At 34.9% G+C, this 21,459-nt stretch overlaps 1 protein-coding gene across 1 annotated transcript in view; it reads left to right on the top strand.

Moving 5' to 3' along the window:
- LOC126881364 (alpha-aspartyl dipeptidase) overlaps window positions 1-21,459 on the top strand; it is a 130,021-nt gene that overhangs the window by 18,135 nt on the left and 90,427 nt on the right. Inside the window, exons 3-4 of the mRNA XM_050645606.1 lie at window positions 3,388-3,479; window positions 4,810-4,992. Coding sequence (XP_050501563.1) covers window positions 3,388-3,479; window positions 4,810-4,992 — 275 coding nt within the window. The remainder of the gene's footprint in view (window positions 1-3,387; window positions 3,480-4,809; window positions 4,993-21,459) is intronic.

Genomic DNA, 21,459 nt, shown 5'->3' with positions numbered 1-21,459 from the left:
GTCGCTAAATAAAGGTGAAGTGAGACAAAATGGGGTGTAGGTGTTACGAAAGTAAGTTTAAGTCTAATCAAATTGTCACAAAAGGCAAAAAGCACCCGATGGCTTCTCTACAAAGAAACGGACCTTTTTGGAAGCGAGTAAATTGCCAGGAAATAATTACGTTGGTGGCAACTTTATTACATTTAAAGCGACGAATTTGGCTTTGGACTCTGAAGGGAAGCTATTTAAGATTGCGTCCATCTGTTTAATGTAAGTAATTTTCATTAAATTTTTAGATCTCTTAGATGTTAAAACTGGCAACACTGTCAAATGTAACGAAAATTTATTTAAGAATAATCTATTTTGAACATTTTCAATCTTTGTATTTTACATATCAAAAGATACCAAGCATATCTGTTTTCTTGATGTTTACCTTTCCTAAGTTTTATCAGATAAAACTGTCATGTAGATAGGAGGAGGTATGATAATAATATGTTTACGTAAGACTGTGAACATTGAACAATAAGTACTAATAATATAAATATTATATATGTACACAGTATGGTGTATGGTACAAATGAAAGAAACAGGTCGATTTTTATTTTTAAATTATGATATTTTGATATATGTAATACTAGTTACATCATTCATCTGGCGTAATGACGTAATCGATGATTTTTTTAAATGAGAATAGGGGTCGTGTGCTAGCTCATTTGAAAGGTTATTTAATTCTCTATTCAGTAATATCAACATTTACATAATTATTTATACAGGGTGTCAAAAAAATATTTTAAATTAATTATTTATTATTTGACAAAAAAAGAAGAATGTATGTAATTTATTTAATTCAAAATAAATTATACTGCTGTCAGAAATTAGAAAAAAAAATTTATATCACAAATAAACATTGCTTTTCGCTTAAATTAAATGTTCAAACTTCCAAGAGGCAGGTGGATGGCGGGAGCTGGCTTGAACATTGAATTTAATCAAAAAGCAATGTTTATTTGTGAAATAAAATTTTTTTTCTGGCTTTGACCAACAGTAAAATGCATTTTAAATTAAAAAAATTATATGCATTCTTCTTTTTTTTTGTCAAATGATTTAATTAAAATATTTTTTTTAGACAGGCCGTACAAATAATTATGTAAATGTTTATATTACTGAATAGAGAATTGAATGACTTTTCAAATGAGCTAGCACACGACCCCTATTCACATTTAAAAAATCATCGATTACGTCATCACGCCCAGACGGATGACGTCACTAGTATCACATACATGCCAAAATATCATAATTTAAAAATAAAAATGGACCTGTTTCGGGATTTTTCTTTAAAGTCGCCGATTTACGAAATAACGAATTTATTCCTTTCATTTGTACCATACTGTATATACAGTGAGCACGTAAAGGTTGGAATAAATTCATTTTCTCGAGAATGGACGATTTTGGAAAAAAATCACGAAACAGGTCAGTTTTTACTTTTAAATTGCGACATTTTGGCATATATATCGAACTAGTGACTTCACCCATCTGCGCGTGATGACGTCATCTACGATTTTTTTAAATGAGAAAAGGGGTCGTGTGCTAGCCCATTTGAAAGGTAATTCAATTCTCTATTCAGTAATATAAACATTAACATATTTATTTATACAGGGTGACCAAACAAAATATTTTTAATTAAATTTATTGACATAAAAAGAAGAATGTGTGTAATTTATTTAACTCAAAATACATTTTACTCCTATCAGAAAACATGAAATATTGTTTATTTGACAAATAAATATTGTTTTTTTCTTAAATTCAGTATTAAAGCAGCCAACCACCTTCCTCTTGCCAGTTTTAACATTTAATCTAAGCGAAAAGCAATTATTATTTTTCAAACAAACATTTTTTTATGTTTTCTGAGAGTAGTAAAATGTATTTTAAATTAAATAAATTACTTGCATTCTTCTTATTATGTCAGTAAATTTAATCAAAAAAATTTTTTTTTGACACCCTGTATAGATAATTATGTTAATGGTTATATTACTGAATAGAGAATTGAATTACCTTTCAAATGAGTTATCACACGACCCCTATTCGTATTTAAAAAAACCATCGATGACGTCATCACGCCCAGATGGATGACGTCACTAGTATGATATATATGCCAAAAAGTTGTAATTTAAAAATAAAAATCGACCTGTTTCGGGATTTTTTCCCAAAATCGTCCATTCTTGAGAAAATGAATTTATTCCAACCTTTACGTGCTCACTGTATAAATATACTATATGTATAAAAAATACTTGAAGTGAAGCTGTTGATTTATTAAATAAATTGGTGTAAACACATAATCTTACACATGGAATAATGATAAAATCGTTAATGATCCCAATCTTATCTCCTCTCTTATGAAATCTAATCATGGATATGATAATAGCTTGTCTAACTCAGCAATGATAGACATCATGTCCTGGACAATACGAAAGACCTGGTTTTCAAACGTAGGGCTTAACATAAGCCACCAGAAGTCCTTATTTACACTTCTAAGTTAGAAATTGGACATACCGAATGGATGATGACTTCCTACTCTATGACACCGGCAAAATTAACGGAACACCTTAAAAATGAGACATGTTAGATGTCTCGAATTTCCTAAACATGTTATCCGATTTGAGTGATTTTTTTAGTATGTTATAGCTTTATTACTTATTAAGAATATCGATGTAATAATATTGTTGCTAGACAGGTAAATGTCATTTTATACCGGGTGTATAGTTCATACTGTGTTTTTTCCTTAAAGTCCGAAACACCCTGTGGAATATTCTAGCATATATCAAATATTGAAATTAAAACTCAATTGTAGCCTTAGGCTTTCTTAACATTTTCTTTTTTGATTCATTTACTTATGTTGGATAATAAAAAGTGCTTTGACAATTATTAGCCATGTTCTTCATCAATACAGGGTATTTCTAAATAAGTGCGACAAACTTTAAGGGGTAATCCTGTATGAAAAAATAATGACCGTTTGCTTTATAAACATATGTCCGCAATTGCTTCGTTTCCAAGATACGGGATGTTGATTTTTTTCTTACAAACTGACGATTTATTTATTGCTCTAAAACTGGTTGAGATATGCAAATGAAATTTGGTAGGTTTTAAGAGGTAGTTATTGCGCATTTTTGACATACAATTAAGAATTTTATATTCACCATTGGCGTGCATAGGCTATAGGGGATGTATCTAAAATGTTTATACCCGTATGCACGCCAATGGTGAATATAAAATTCTTAATTGTATGTCAAAAAATGCGCCATAACTACCTCTTAAAACCTACCAAATTTCATTTGCTTATCTCAACCGGTTTTAGGGCAATAAATAAATCGTTTTTTTTTTAATTGTTTCATCGAACTCCTTTATTTTTTTTAGGAATAAAGTTGAAAATGTTTTGTTTATACCTTACGCCCTAAAAGATCATGATGCATATTTGAAGAATGTGGAAAAACCGTTCAAAAAATGGGGTAAAATATTTACAAATTAACTATCTGAGTAAAGTCTGATGCTTAAATTTAATTATCATATACGCAATTAGTATTGCCCAAAATCGGTCTTCGTCTTGCAATCTTGGTCTTGTTCTTACGTTTTCGCAAGACCAAGACCAAGTCCACCTAATTTTAGCAAGACCAAGACCAAGACTGACTGCAAGATTTGAGCAAGAACAAGACTAAGTCTGCGAGACTCTTGCGTTTTGCAGTTAGGACTGAGCGTCGTGTTAGGGAGTACATATACTGGTTCGGGTATGTGCTTAGAGACTCTATGAGACGCAAAAAAATATGTAACAAAAATTTGGAAAACTGAACTTATGCGCATTACAAACAATACCATAAACATACATATTGAATCAAAATATTCATTAAAATAACACTTGACACATATTCAGAGGTCATAATTACAATGTAAAAATAAAATATTTTGTACATGCTTTCCCAGCAGACGACTTCTTCACTCTGAAATTAATTGATCGTATCGAAACTTTTTAAAATTATGTCACCTTAACTGATAAAAAATATAATAAGGTTAGCATACCTACTGTTAAGGACACTCACTCAATCATTAAATTTTTTTCCTTATTAGTTAGTAGGAATCTACCACAAATCTTATCGGCCTAAGACTAAAGATTCGTTTCTGCTGAGTGTGCGATGAGATCATTCGGTTCAAATTCGAACAAAATTTGCTGAAAGAGCGCAACTAATATTCAAAAGTAACGAGACAAATTGATAACAGATAATACCGGCTACCGTGTAAACAAAATACCGAAATATTTAAAGTAACGAAGTAACGATATAATTCTCATTTAGTATTCGGAACGTGGGGTCTTGGATAGTAACAAGTATAAAGTAACGAGTAGTTACTTTTTCGACATCTCCAAACTTTTGAGCTTTCCTTCGAGTCTAATGTAATAATTGTTTTCCATCTATTCCTTCTTGTTCTCCGGTGTCAGTCGTTTACGTTTAGACAGGTATTAATTTGGTTGGTCTTTGTGGCTATGTTAATTCAAGCTTTAAATGTTCCTACTCTGTTACGTTTTTCCAAGATCTAAAGTAACGTTTAATAAATAGATAGCAATAGGCTAATAAGTATCTGCGAGACTTGCAAGACTTTTGCTGCAAGACCAAGACCGGGAAAGCAATACCAAGACCAGGTGTATTGGCGCAAGACCAAGACTGTCTTAAGTTTCGTCTTGTTCTTGCATTTGGACAACACTATACGTAATGTGATACTTTTATTTTACATTATTTCCTTTAAATATCAATGAAATTTTCTTTTTATTATTAAATGTAAATTTTTTAGGCTTTAACATAAGCAGCATCCATACACAGGAACCTTTACTTGCAATTAAAGATGCAGAAGCGATTTTTGTAGGAGGAGGCAACACCTTCCGTCTTCTAAAGACATTATATGATTTAAAATTAGTAGAACCAATAAGAAAAAAAGTTCTACAGCATGGAATGCCTTACATAGGAGCTAGTGCAGGTATGGTTACTAAAATGTTAGTCAAGAGTTTTCAGAAAAAAAAACAAACTTAAATAATAACAAACTATACATACAGTCAGTGGAGGCTGGTCAGAGGAGGCAAGGGAGGCTTAGCCTCCCCATAAATTTTTTACACGTGCTACACTGTTTTGTTTACTTTGCTATTTTGCTTCGCGTTAGAGATATCGGAAAAAGTTATTTGAACAAGTTATTCCAAATAATATTCTAACCCCACATACCAAATTTCATCACACAATTCGCACTTTTAGTTTTTTCATCATTTGTAGTCAGGATCCTAAAATCGCAAAGGAGGCTGCTGGCCGGAAAATATCACTTGCTAATGCTCCGCGCAACCCAGCAGCGTTTAAGCATGATAGTTTAAGGGGACCCGGTCTCAATAGAGCTGCATTATCGCTTAACGCACACGCTGCCCGGAGATTGGGCAAGGGCGGCTAATCGGCCAGCAGTCTCCTCTGCGATTTTAGGATCCTGACTACAAATAATGAAAAAACTAAAAGTGCGAATTTTGTGATGAAATTTGGTATGTGGGATTAGAATAATATTTGGAACAACTTGTTCAAATAACTTTTTCCGATATCTGTAATGCAAAGCAAAATAATGGTAATTTACCGTGTTTTTGGATTCGCAGTAGGCCGCTTTTAGAAATAAAAAAATTCAGTTGAGTATCTTAAAAATGTGGACCTTCAACCTGAATGGACTGCAAAATATTAAATCTGTATTTATTTTGATATGCATATCTACTTACAGAGATAGAATTGTTAACAAATAAACGACACAAACTTTGGTAATACACTTTTACAATTAGACTAACTATTTTTAAAATGATATGATATTATGAAATTGTGAATTATGATGATATTATAAAATGGTCAAAAAAATGGGGCCTTAAATTAGATTTTTTTGGCGGATTTTTTTTGCTAGTGCAAATTTGTCTAGATATTTTAGTTAGGTATAGCCTCCCCTATTGTAAAAATCACGAGCCGCCACTGTGTAATATACGTGGAACTTCTGGTAACTAAAGTGGTTCTAATCTTCAGGTTCTTTTCAATGTTAAGTAGTTAAGGGAGAATGAAACATCTTACCTCGACGAACACCAAGTTTATTCTAATCTTTTCATTGTATTCTTTTTGACAATCGAACTATGTTATTTTTACAAATACACGGGTTGCTTATTCAGCACCCGTGGCTCAAAGATTCGTACACTAAATATTTAAATAAACAATCAAGGTAAATGTTAGTCGATATTACACAATCTTGACCCAGTTCGATATTGGATATTTTCTACCTATTGTAATACTTATGAGAATCTTTATCTCTCTTATTCCAGGACACCATCCTTCCTCTCTTTAAGATTTTTTTTTATTATCTGATTTACGAAATGAAAAAAAATCTTAATTGGTATAAGGATAAATTTTACGGTGTGTTTACTAACAAATATATTTTTTATACTTCGTCAAAATTGTGTCATATTATTATACTGACCTATCCAAATGAAAGTGAAACTATGTACAAGTTTGCTTATTTTACACTTTCACTCCTATACGCCAATAAAACACAAACATTACCTTGAAAAATTAAACCTAAACATAAATACATATACATAATTTACAAACACAAACTTCGATAATGTAAAATATTGTCTATTCTTACATATTTCTGTTCTTATTACTCGCGAAATTCTACACTCAGAAATTATATTTTATACTTTACTTTAACTCAAAGATTTAAAAAGAAATTACAGCTTAAACTCTTAAAATTTAATTTACTCTCTTAATTCTTATTCTGTTACTAGACTTTTATAAGACAATTCTTTTGATGTTCTCAAATTTTTATATATTCTTCTTTTAAAAAATTCTCTCTTTTTTCTTCTTCTTCTTCTTCTTTTTCTTCTTGTCAGGTACATACTTCACACTAATTACATTTTTCTTTATTTTCTTTATACTTAGTACTTTCTTCATAGTGTACTATTAAACATAAATCTTCTTCTTCTTCATAGTTCTTCATGATTTCTTTATCACTTACTTTATATTTCATGTATCTTCCTTCCTATATTCGTATTATTTCATAATTCTTCATTTTCTAACCCCTACCTACTTGATGGGTAGTTTTTCGCAACTTTATACCCTTGTATTTGCTTCCGGTCCTTTTGCACGTCCTTAGTCGTGAGAAGGTTTGTTCCAAAAAGACAATGGATAGTTGTGCGCTTAAAAATCATCTACGTCTCGCATCCCTAAATTCCTGTCTGAACCTAGTGCTCCCCCTTAGTTGAGAATAGGATTACTTCAAAACAAAAACTGGGTATGCTAAAATCTTCTGATCTTCATTTTGTACCTTTTTCTTGACAAGAGTGTGTTTTTTTTTTGGTTTGTCTAGATTGTCTTAAATTAATTATGCTTTTAATATATTAAAAAATCAGTTATCTCAATAATTTATCATAAAACATTAAACATCATATTTGTACTAAAATTCGACCGATATTAAAAAATCGAAATCTAAAATTTTTTAAAACTAAATCAAAACAAAAAGGATTGTTATCGGTATCTAAAAACTTCAGTATTCATTAATGAAAAAATTCGAAAGAAAGTGGTAATAAAAATAGACTATATTCTGTTAAAAAAATTCACCAGAAATGCTCAGCTACCATCGCTGAATACCTAATACTGGTTCTACCTATTACCTAAGTCTGGTTCTGAGCTAAAAAATTTAAATCCTACTATTAAATCTGTCTCTGGGCTAAAAATATAATTAATCCTAATGTTTCTGTGTCTGGGCCGCGGACCCATAAAATATTTACTTAAAAAGGATTAGGAACGAAAACTTGTAAATATACGCTAAATAAATAATATGAGTTGGTGCTATCTACCAAATAATAGTTTTTTCTCACTTAATCGCGCAATTAGTCACTTTATATTATACCGTCACAACACAATAGTCTTATCTCTATTTCTCTAGTTATACCTGTTATAAAGCCTTACATAAATTATATTATTCATTCAAATATTTAAATATATATCTAATATAAAAACTTAAAGTATATTTATATATAATATGCATATGTCTCAAAATAATGTCTCCTTAGATAGGTACTTCATTATTTTATCAATAACTTTTATGTCATTCAGTATTTCATTTTTTTTTGTAACATCTTACTAACTTGTCCTTAAATTTTCGTTTTGTCAAAATATTCATAGTTTATTCCGATTGCATCTATGAATGCTGTTTGAATCTTCGTTAGTCACTGTATGGGATAATATTCTTTGTAATTATAAAATCGATTCATTTAAAATCATATCAATTGTCGATCATTTCAGTCTTACATAATTTTTCATAGTTTCTTTGCTATATTTTTTCCTTTCTAGGTTTTATTTCTTTGTCATATCATCGGTAAATAAAAAAATCTCTAAATGTTGCTTCTTAATCCTTGAGTTTATTCGGGAACTCAATATTCCGTCGAAATTATTCTTGTCCATTATGTTGGATTTTCCATTTTGTTCCAACTTCTTAAAAATATTTTCTTTCCTTTTCTTATAAATAATCCAAATAATAATTCTTTCGATTATACTCTCAATAGGTATCTTGTTTTATTATAAAACTGTTTCTACACCTTTTTCTAGTGTATAATAATACAATTCATAGTTTTAAATCGTGTATATATCTTCTGTCAGCAAAATTCCTTATCATAGTATTTCTTTATCCGTGTTTTCACGGTCAAATAACGTCAACATTTGAAAATATGTAAATATAAATATACCTTCGCACAAATAAAAATCTTTAAATGGCATATTTTGCTTGATAGAAAAAAAATTGAAAATTAAATCATTATTTTTACGTATCATAGTATCATCAAATAGTTGCATTCTTTCTATTAAAAGAATTGCAAAATAACATTTTATTTTCGTTAACAATAAAACTTAATATCAAGTATCAATGTAGTTGATCAAAAACCATCTAAATCTAAATTATTGAATATATTTATATATGTACTTAGTAAAAACTCGAAAATTTAATTGATGATTTAATTGAAAATTTAATTGATAATTTAATAATAATTATTGCATTCCAAAATAAAAATTATTCTTATGTTAGGCTATATGCAATATATGAGAAATATTAAAGCAATAAATACAATATAGTCAAATTACTCACACATCACGTACTTTTGTCCTTGTCCACCACTGTCCATTTCGTGGATGTGCGTCCTCCTGACGCCGCGTCGGCTGGTTCCACGGTTCCAGAATTCCCAATTTTCGTCCATGTCGACGTGTCTCCAATGTCTAGTCTGGTGGGCATCGCAAATTCCATCTATCAGCTAATAATATCTATGGGGGATAGATACTTTACCCCAATTTTCTTTTTTTCTTCCAGTTTCTCGTCGCTCCCATTGTTTAAGTTTAGATTTACTTAACTTTTTCTAACTTAAGTTTCCCTTATTTTAATTTTTCTTTTATTTTCCATCTTCTTATTTCTTAATTAACTTCTTCTTAAAATTTACACTTAACTAAGTACAATAACTACTTAACAAAGACCTTCTGGACCGCCATGTAATATACGTGGAACTTCTGGTAACTAAAGTGGTTCTAATCTTCAGGTTCTTTTCAATGTTAAGTAGTTAAGGGAGAATGAAACATCTTACCTCGACGAACACCAAGTTTATTCTAATCTTTTCATTGTATTCTTTTTGACAATCGAACTATGTTATTTTTACAAATACACGGGTTGCTTATTCAGCACCCGTGGCTCAAAGATTCGTACACTAAATATTTAAATAAACAATCAAGGTAAATGTTAGTCGATATTACACAATCTTGACCCAGTTCGATATTGGATATTTTCTACCTATTGTAATACTTATGAGAAGCTTTATCTCTCTTATTCCAGGACAACTGCATACAGTATAAGAACACTAAGGTACACATAGTCTAGGTGCTAAATAGAGGTCACCGTGTCCTTTTCAATTCTGGTGGACAAATTCAACGGTTTCTTATGGATTTTTGGCTGCTGATTACGAATGTCGAGGGTGGATTTCAATCCGAGTGGTCAAATAATTGTTTTAAACAATTTAATTGTTTATAAGGCTCTCTGGCTCATAAACTAAAAGCGATATAGATAAGGCGAAAACGGCGGGTTCGTTGGAAAAAATATTCCCATGAGATTTTTTTGCATAATCAGTAGAAGAGTAGACACTTCAGGGCACTTTGACCTTTGAACCCTAGCGATACAGCATCGCACGTGACGTCCTCTCGATACAGCAGCCCGCGTGAATCCGACGTGTAGGGGTGACGTCATTGGGGTAACTTGTCGGGTGACGTCATTGGGGTAACTTGTCGGGACTGGTCGAGTGAGGTGATTGGGGGTGACTTGTCGGGACTTGTTGGGTGACGTCATTGGGCCACAACTCCGATTAATTATTTTAATTATTTTTAATCATTTTTTAAGTCCTTATAATAGTCTAAGTATGTCAATAACCATTAATATTAAACAAAAAATTTTTCCTTAAGGGGGAATCAAACCAAGTACTAACACGACCGTAACTAGATACACATACAGCTAGCCTACGCAGACACTTGCTACACACGGGCGATATTAGCTATAAAAAAATAAATAGGTAAGTAAAAATTGTAAAGAAAATTACTACATACTTAAATGTATTATAAAATTAATATATTCCTAAATTTTAGAAGAAACATTCGTAAATAGGTACATTTATACAAAACACAAAAGCATGTAGGTACCTACACATAGGTATTACTGTATATGCAGAAGCAGAAGTTGATATAACAGGACAAAGGGATATTAATCTTCTAAGCAGCTCAATGTACAGAGACATGCGAGATATCGCGTGACAACCTATTGCGAATAGATGAAAAATCAAACAAATCATAAAGACTGCAGGTCATCCTCACATTATGACCAAACCACCGAACGTGTCTAAGTATAGGTACCTACACGGCTCTCGTCTCACACACATAAACACAGATGGCAGCAGAGGTTGGGGCACCTTGGCCTGGGAAAATTTTGCCCATCGTGGGAAAGAGCGGCATCCTTTGATGTTTGCCGCCACAAAGCCACGCCCACCGACCAATGGAAACAAAGCCACGCCCATCGACCAATGGGAACAAAGCCACGCCCACCGACCAATGTGAACAAAGCCACGCCCATCACAAAGCCACGCCCACCGACCAATGAGAGCTTAGTCCCGCCCATCGACCAATGAGAACTTAGTCCCGCCCATCGACCAAGGACCAATGAGATCAAAGTCCAGCCTACCGACCAATGAGAACGAATCTACGTCACAAAGGTCCGCCGTTGTCACCTGCTGTTACATGTTGTCACCTGTGTGTCACCTGTATACCTGTATGACGCAAACCTATTGTCACCTGTGTGTCACCTGGATACCTGTGTGTCACCTGTATGACGCAAACCTATTGTCACCTGTGTGTCACCTGGATACCTGTGTGTCACCTATATACCTGTATGACGCAAACCTATTGTCACCTGTGTGTCACCTGGATACCTGTGTGTCACCTGTATACCTGTATGACGCAATAATTGCATGAAGAAGTGATCAACAACAACAATGACCAGAGGCTTGTAAGAAGTGGTCGTTTATCTTTTCTTCTTCTTTCCCGAAAGAGGACCACCCTGTACGCTGAGTGCAAAAGTGGTCGCTTATCGCTAGATCTCTTCTTCTTTTCAGTAAAAAAGTACAGGGTGGTCGCCCGGCCTAGCCTCATCTGTATTCTTGAAACTCAATTGGTGGTCTTCTTATCTGTCAATTGAGACAATGGTCTTGCTTATCTGCCACGTGAGACATAAAAATATTGCCAAAACGGCACTATATCGTATCTCCGTTATTATTAATCCGATCGTGGCATAAGAGGGCTCGTTGGAAAGGGGAGGGGGTAACGAATACGTTGAGATAAAACACAAAGAAGGCGGCATTGCCAAAACGGCATTACAGCATATCTTCTTTGCTAATGATCCGATTTTGACGTATGGGGTGTCAAATGAAAGCGGTGGCGACACAGAAGCCAACTGTCAATTCTTCTTCTGTCAACGTTCAACATTAACTGTCAATTCTTCTTCTTCTTTTCCGTATAGTGCCTAACAGAACGTGACGTGAATGGCGTGACGCGAATGACGTGACGTGAATAACGTGACGTGAATAACGTGACGTGAATAACGTGACGTGAATGACGTGACGTGAATAACGTGACATTTGAACGTGAATGATGTGACATTTACGTGACATTCGACGCAGGAGGTGTGCGTAACATAAATACATAGGGTAATGGAATTTCAAAGTAAACTCAACCTGTTAAATAAAGATATTAAAATCATATGAGGATTTAAAACAAATTAATAGGCAATTCGATAGTCTGCATATTGAGGGGCAAACGTGGAGGTCTGAAGAGCAGCAAGGTCTTTACGCCTTTAGAAAACTACCACAAGCTACATATCCGTTAAGACGTATTCAACCTACACCATTAGTGGCCAGCAACAACAACACCAACAGCGAGAATATGAAAAGTGAAATAGACAATGTCTTTGCAATGTCGTGTGTAATATTAGCATCTGTATTTATATCTTAATTTTGAAAATTATTGTTGAAATTGTAAAGAGAAAGTTCGAATCTTCATGTAATATAAGACTTGATCAGTAAATAAGGTGTTTAAATAAAAAACCAACATAATCTCCAACATATTTATTAATACATAGAAAAATTACAACGGCATTACAGTAGAAGAAAACCAGTGTCGTAGACGATCCACATTTCTTTCGGTGCATGAAAATAGTCCAACGGCGTGACGGAGGGTTGCAGAAATCACCACACTCAAATTCGATTGGATCATCGGCATAGGCAAGGTGGTATGAAGAATTCTTCTACAAACATTAGTCCACTCGAATGTGTTTAAAATTATTCCTTTAAATTTGTCGACACAGAATAATGGATGGAGAAAACTGTCGGGCTGGAGATAGACCAATATCTTTAAACTACATCTGAGCTAGTAATCCAACTGTTGTGTTTGCTATCCAATCCTAACCATTTAACATACATCTTATTGCCTTTTCGTCTAAGTACTTTTTCAACTAGGTAAATGTCGGGATTTTTTGTTTTCTGTAATTCTTCTTCGTAAAACCCGCCACTAATTGGAGTACCTTGCATGTCTTCGAGCAAATAAGTTATAGAATTCGTTATCTTTACTTGTAAATAATTCTGTAGTCCAATTGGGCGTGAAGACCTTTTCAAAGAAATGTTTTGCCTTTGATACACGTACAATGTCGCCAACTTTAAATTTTCGCGGGCCGGCAATCTTTAAGTGACTATAACTTTTGTGCAAAATAGCTTTTTCGTTGGATTTGTTGACCTGAGAAGGTTTGTATCCTGTTTTACTATGTTTCGTATTATTGTATTCCTCGGTGATTATAGGTAGGGCGTCTAACCATTTGTATGATCCATGTAAACTGAAATACTTGTACAACTTTGCTTTCAACGTTCTAATAACTCTTTCACAAATGGCAGCCTTTTTAATCGTGTAGGTGCTGTAATGATTAATTTCATGTTTTTTCATTAAATTTTGAAATTTTTTGTTGTAAAATTCCGTTCCCTGATCGGATTGTAGGCTCTTCGGCACTCGTTGAGTATGGACGAGAATGTCCGAAAATGCCCGAGTAATTTCCTCACCTGTCTTAGTCTTTAGAGGGCGTGTCCATACAAATTTTGAAAAACAATCAATTACAACTAGTATTAATTTGTAATTTTTGTTCTGGTGCGCATAAGGACGCATTTCAGCCAAATCCATTTGCCACAAGTCATCGAGTCCTTTGATTATTGTTCGTCGACGAGGATAGTTTTTTCGTGCTGGTTTATGCAACTCGTACACCACCTGTTTCTTTTCTTTAGACATTCTTATATACGACTTTCAATTGCTTTTAGGCGAGTATCTATATTCATCGAATGAAGGTTGTCCACTACATCCTTTAATACCTCGTTCATTTCTTTTATCTTCTTTTCCATCTTCATATCGTATATCGCATGATTTGCAATTGTTTCTGCAGCAGATTTCATATTCTTATCCGTATCCTTTTTTAAAGTATTCAAATCATCTTTAATTATTTTTTGCAACTTTTGTTCTAGAAGTGGAACTGTGGTTTTATGAAGCTCTTTTCTCACTTCATTTAGTCCAATGGATAAATCTTGTACATCATTAGTTTTTTGCTTCAGCAACTTATTTACATTATTTTCCGTATCCTTTTTTAGAGTATTCAACTCATTTTTCATTATTTTCTGTAACTTTTGCTCGAGAAGTGGAACTGTGGTTTTATGAAGCTCTTTTCTCACTTCGTTTAGTCCGATGGCTAAACCTTCTATCTCCTCAGTTTTTTGCTGCAACAACTCACCATGTGTTTGAATTAATGGTGACTGTATGTTACGCAAGTCCATTATTTGCGCATCAACGTATTTTTTCGTTGCAGCATCACCATTTTCCGATGGGTCCTTGACATTGCAAATTTTCACATTTTCGGCATTAATATTTCCGTCAGAAGTATGTGGAAATGTAACTTGCGCCACCTTTTGAGCGCTACCACCACGAGAATGATGACCGAATTTGTCAACACTCATAATGGAAATGATGCTGTCATTCACAGTTACTCTATTATATTAGCTTCTTTTAGTTCATTGATGATTGCTAGGATTTCGTTGTCGTGAGATGTGTTGCCGGCATCTTTCGAAGCCACCAAGAGTTCAAGACGCTCCACCAATTCATTTGGATCGTCCCAGTATATATATTCCCTAGGCGTTTCATTGTAAATCAATCGAGAGTCATCGATAAACCCTGATCCTTTGGAGGCAGCTGGCGAAGATAGCTGTGGAGACGCTGATTGAGATGATGTTGAACGAGTTGGTAAACGACTATGTGGCGGTTGCGTTAGTGCTGATGATGTAGTAGATCGGGTGTTTATCTGTGACGGATTCTGTGATACCGTTAATGTAGGCTGTGACAGATTCTGTACTATCGTTGATGTAGACTGTGACGGTTTCTTTGCTACCGTTGATGTAGATGCAGGTCTAAACAATGGCTTAATAATATAATGATATTTGTCTCCACTTGAACCTTTAAGGCGGCCTATTGAATCCAGATGAACTTCGGTTTTCTCTAATAACGTTTTGTATAAATTTTTATCTTCTTCATTGTAGTATTCAGGATCAGGATTATCATAGAAAATAAGGTGATATAGGCCTGGCGTCTCCTGCACCGATCCTCCTTGACCATTTTTGGCGTCATCCATAACCTCTATAGCACCGTCTTTGTTAAACTTTATTCGTCGTTTACCCCACGTCCAGCCCAACAAATCATTGTAAATAGGCCCATAGTTTTTATCGATTTTATCAGACTTCATCCAAAATTCTTTTATATACTCATGACTCATCGGAGGATATTGCTCCATATAATCGTTGAAAGCATATTCAGAAATATTATCAGGATCAAACATTACTTGTTCGGTTTCGTTATCTTGCGATTGGTGTGTTTCTATGCTATCTTCATATTCTTCATCGTTGTTTTCAAACACATCTCCATCACTAATAAATGATACTGGTGGTGTTGGTGTACGATTTTCTGCTATATTCGGCTCTTTTTTTAGTCCTACTTCTTCCTTTTTCGCCTCTTCTTTTTTAACTTGTCTAAACTTGTTATCGATAGCATGATGTAACGTTTTTGATGATTGTGCAATGTCCGTGAGAGGTTTCGAGATTGGTTTAAAAAGTTTATTTAGTGACTCATCTCGTTCTGTTTTGCCTAATTTCAATGCCAAATATTTTTTGCGAATTGATCTAGCCAATTCGGCAACTTTTTTCTTACGCATGGCAATGGCAACCGCATCATAAGACATTATGTTGACGACTAAACAATCTACCTACAATTTTATATATTTATCAAATCCTTTGCGGTATCGACCACTGTTGAGGGCAAAATCTTTCATAATGACCAGCGTGCCATACCTGTCACGCCAACATTCTGAACACATTTTTTTAAATTGATCAAATGACATGTCTGGCGATACGTGTTCATCAAATATATGCTTCAAATTTATCTCGTCTTGCTTGAATAATACAATCATGTTACAATTGTCTCTTATTAGCTGCTTCGGTATTTTTGAATATGTTTGGCATAAATAAGCGGCATCGATATCTTTATGTCTGCACATGGAATAATACTCGCGAATCTTCTGCTGTCCATCACATGCAACATCGTCAAATAAAAACACAGAGTTTGCTTGAGCTTCGTCTGGACCGATAATTTCTTCATTGTCTTTGAATGGAAAATACCCAACACCTTTAACTTGCGCTATTACATCTTGCAGTAGTTGGTATTTCGGTTGAAAGAGGGATTTTGAATAAACATAGACATTTTTGAATTTGGCGCCATTTGGATTAAATAAAAGTGATAGCATGACATTAGTTTTTCCGCATCCACTTGGACCGCAAATAATGGCTCTGAATGAGTTTGGTAATAATTTTCCATGTTTACTGGTTGTCACTTTCTGGACAATATCCAGATTATCAATTGGCAGCGTCTGCTCTTGTTGAACGACCTTCATCGTGTGACAAGTGTAGTAAATAAGTACGGTAATATATTATAGATGTCACCACTTGTATGTCATCAGTCCAATGTTGGTTGTCAAAGGAGAAGGTCTCGTGAACACTCTAATTAATAAACTACCGTTTGAGCTTCATATTCCTGGTGGTTATCAGTATTGTGGACCTGGAACAAAACTAAAAAAACGTCTTGCACGCGGAGATCCAGGAATTAATCCATTAGACGCAGCGTGTAAACAGCACGATATCGCTTATTCGCAGCATTCATCTCTCGAAGAACGCCACAAGGCCGATAAAGAATTGGAAAATAGAGCCTGGGAGCGAGTTAAATCGAAAGACGCTAGCATTGGTGAAAAAACTGCTGCTTTACTTGTAACCGGTGGAATGAAGACGAAAAGAAAGTTGGGAATGGGACTTCGTCGTGAAAGAAAGGGACGTTATTCTTTTAATCGCGATGTTGTCTCACAAATTGCAAAGTCCATGAAGAGAGGAGCATCGTTACAAGATACTGCTTTGACGGCTGTACGAATTGCAAAATCCATAATCAAAAGACTTGGCGGTCGAAAAAAAATTGATGTTCCACGAGTATTGCCACTAAAATCTGGAGGTTTCCTGCCCCTCATACCTCTATTTGCAGGTCTTTCTGCTTTGGGAGCTTTAGCCAGCGGTGCAGCAGGGGTGGCGAAGACTGTGGTTGACGCAAAGAATGCCCAAAAGAAATTGGATGAAGACATACGTCATAATAAGGCGATGGAACACATCGGCTCAGGTCTGTACCTGCGTAAGAAACCCAGAGGTGGATTCGGCTTTTATATGAAAAAAAACTTCCAATAAAGCTACCCAATCGTCCGCTGTACGACTTGGACATTGTGCATTACGCAAAAATGCTTAAAATACCGCATTTTCGAGGAGTTTTCATGAATGACACTCTGCCTAGAGACGGTCCTCGACAACGAGAATGTGCAATAGTTAACTTGGATGTGTCAACACATAACGGAACACATTGGCTAGCATATAGAAAGATAAACGATGACGTAGAGTATTTCGATTCATTTGGTAATCTGAAGCCGACCAAAGAACTTGTGAAATATCTGGGTGCACGTGCCAGAATTTTCTACAATAATCATCATTATCAGAGGTTCAATCAAATAATTTGTGGACATTTATGCTTAAAGTTTTTATATAATGGAGCATATTAAAGGCATGGAACTGCTTATGGATCATATGTTTCACAAAAAACGTTTTGAAGAATTCAGTAAAGAAGAACTACAATTAATACCGCTAGATTATATTATACGAACTGTAGAACCTATAGAATTGTTATATATATATGGCATAAATTGCCTGGGGAATATCGAGGAGAATGGAACTTGCAGATACTACTTCCGTGCTTCGTACATTACAACAGGCCAGATTGGAGGACTCACTGGGATGGACCAGCCGATTCTCAAGCATCTTGCCATTTATGTAAACTTGCTTTAGAACAAATAAAAAATATGCGAACATAACATTGATTTTTATTCCACTATATAACCTATTAATCCTTTGAATTCAATCAGTCATCATGTCGCAGTTGTTGAGAGTAGTTAGTACCAATTATACATTTTCATTTCAACCTTCCACACCAATCGTGTTGGATCCGAACAAATATTATGAAATAGCTCTTCGTGCCTTTCATTCCTACAACAGTATACCAAACATTGAAAATAACAAGTTTTATTACTACAATGACAAAAACCAATTGACAAAATTTGCTTTTCCCGACGGATGTTATGAAATTGCCGATATTGAAGAATACATACAAAAGAAACTGGGTGCCGACAATGAGCTTAAACCGGAAACGATATTTAGTCTAAAACCTAACCACAACACGTTGCAGTGTCAGATATTTAGCAAATATAAGATTTCGTTTAAGCAACCAGATAGTCTTGGTACAGTATTGGGATTTTCTCCGACAATACTCAATCCCGGAAAGACGTATTCTTCGGATCTACCTGTTTAGGATTATTAAAGTAGTTGAATGTAACATTAGTACCGGAGCCTTCGACGGTAACAGACCTGGTCACACGATCTACGAATTTGTCATACAATCGAATCCTGGGTACGCAATTGACGAAACTCCTCACAATTTGTTGTATCTACTCGTTGTGCCGCAGCGTGAACTTACCAATATCACTGTCTTGGCTCTCGATCAAGAAGGACGACCTGTAAACTTTAGAGGAGAAGAGAGCACGTTGGTTTTGGAACTTAGATCACGAGGGAAATGGGCCTAGTAATAAGGCCATCTACTGCTCCAAGAACACCATTAGTTGTGAAACCGTCTAAGTGGCAACATCGTATCCACAGAACACCATTACAACCGCCTCAGCGTAAACATCTTACGTTCGCGAAAAAATTGGTTTTACAATCACTTCGTTTTAAACTAAAAAAATGACGACAGTGTATGAAAATCAAGAACATTCAGACAGCGTAGTAATGCCTCCAATATTCGATATTTATCGTAAGCCAATGTTTGATGAATCGATTCGAAAGGCTGAATACCGAACATATGCACCATTCATTAAATCATTCAACTGCAATGATATTGTTGAATTCAGCATTAATCAAGTTGACTCTTTTTTTGAAATGAGCGAAACCTTGTTTTGCATTAAAGGATCACTCGTCGATAAAGCGGGATCTGGAACAATCACGCTAGCAAATAATGTGGGTGCTTTTCTGTTTGATTCGTGTACGTACAGCGAAAGCGCACGGGAGATGGAAATAGTGCGGGATCCTGGTATCGTAAGTGCTGTACGTGCTATGACATGTTACAATCAGGAAGATTCCAAGTATATGGTTATGGCAGGTTGGAATTACCCTAATAATCCCATTCTAAACGATACTTCATTCAACATACAGATGCCTCTTAAGCACATTTTTAACATTTTTAACGATTATCCAATGATTACGTGTGGTCGTCAAACAATAAGACTAGTTCGAGCTCGAAACGACAACGATTGTTTAATTATTACAGATGCAGCTACAACAGCAAAGATTAACATCACCAACATTGAGCTCAGAGTGAAGCACATATATCCCAACGATGAAATTAAACTACAACTAATGACGTCCATTCAAGAAGATCGCCCTATAGTTATTCCGTTTAGAAAGTGGGAATTGCACGAATTGCCTACCATTACCAAAGGTGCTAGACGTGAAGTTTGGGCCGTTAAAACTAGCACATCAGTTGAAAGACCACGTTATGTTATTGTTTTCTTTCAAACGGGAAAGCGTAACACAATCAAAGCTGATCCTACCTTATTTGATAATGTCAGCATCCAAAGTATTAGATTATCCTTAAATGGAGATTATTTTCCGAACGAGAGAATGCAGTTGGATTTTAGCAAAACTGACTACAACGAGGCCTATTTCAACTATACCGAATTTCATCCCAGCTACGCACATTCCACACAAAAGCGACCTCTACTCGATTTCTCAGCTTTCCAGCATCATGCATTGTTCGTCATCGATTGTTCAAAACAAGAAGAAAGCATGAAAGCATCCACTGTTGACGTAAAACTCGATATTGAAGCGAATAACGGTTTTCCCGACAACACCAAGGCCTATTGTATTATAATTCACGACTGTGTAATGGAGTACTTCCCTCTTACCGAAATTGTAAAAAGTCTAAATTAGGCGCAGAAAGTGTCAGTAGTACACGAGCAGTCATCATGAGAGTAGCATTCGTAGATATTCAGGGATTCGATGTGGACGGGTGGTTTGTTCCCAAAGAACTTACCATCGAAATAGGTTTTAAACGAAGCCATTACATCTTTTTACCTCCGAAACCATTCAATGCGCTAAGTAATGAGGATAAGAAGACTGCATTGTCCTCAAACGACGCTTCAGTCACGGATCAATCAGCGCGCGGAGAGCATCTCTGACCAAAATCGCATAACGCGATTGGTTCAACCACTTGGGAAAATCCATCTCCTACGTCATAATCCCTAAAACAAAGGAAATATCGGATATAAAAGGAGGTGGATTTTCTATATTTCTTCAGTCAGAGATTGCTCTCGTAGTATCAAAGACTCTTGGGTTCTGTGTAATATTACACCTAGAATCTGCCTTTTATTTCTTTACCATTTTAATGTGAGAAGACTGAAAATATTTGATATTTGTTGCTTTATAGTATTTGTTTGTGTTATTCCAGCGGTATCTCTGCTTGCAGACCAAGCGCTAGAAAACACTCATTTTTATGCCATTTTAGTGTCGCATATTTTATTCTGTTTGAAAATATCGTCTAGCGGAATTCCTTTCGTGGGTCACGCGCCTGAGATATTTTCCCATTTCATTTCTATCATATTATTTGATATTTATGTTGTGTTTTATTCTCTAAGTAGATTCCTTCTGTAAGTTAAGGAAATAACTTAGAATATTTGTCATTTGATAGTTGCATTATTTTTTATCTGATTTACTGTTTGAAAAATATCGCCTAGCGGAATTCCTTTCGTGGGTCACGCGCCTGAGATATTTTTCCCATTTCATTCTTTTATCATATTACTTGATATTTATGTTGTGTTTCATACTAAGTAAATTCCTTCCGTAAGTCAAGGAAAGAACTTAGAATTTTCTGCCATTTTATTGTTGCATTTCTCTAAGTCGTTTACTTCCGTAAACACTTAGAACATTTTCTTATTTTCTTGTCTTTTATTTTCTGTCGAAAGACTCTAACGTTGTGGAACTCCTCCTCGAAGGTTACGCACTCGTAGTGTCCTTCGTTATTTCCACTTATAAAGCATACTTTTGCATTTTATTTTCGAGCTATCGGAGCGATATCTCTACACACGTAGACCACACGCTGC

This window comes from Diabrotica virgifera, chromosome 3 (genome assembly GCF_917563875.1).
Source record: "Diabrotica virgifera virgifera chromosome 3, PGI_DIABVI_V3a".
Taxonomy (NCBI): Eukaryota; Metazoa; Arthropoda; class Insecta; order Coleoptera; family Chrysomelidae; genus Diabrotica; species Diabrotica virgifera.
This window is presented reverse-complemented; position numbering and strand designations above follow the sequence as displayed.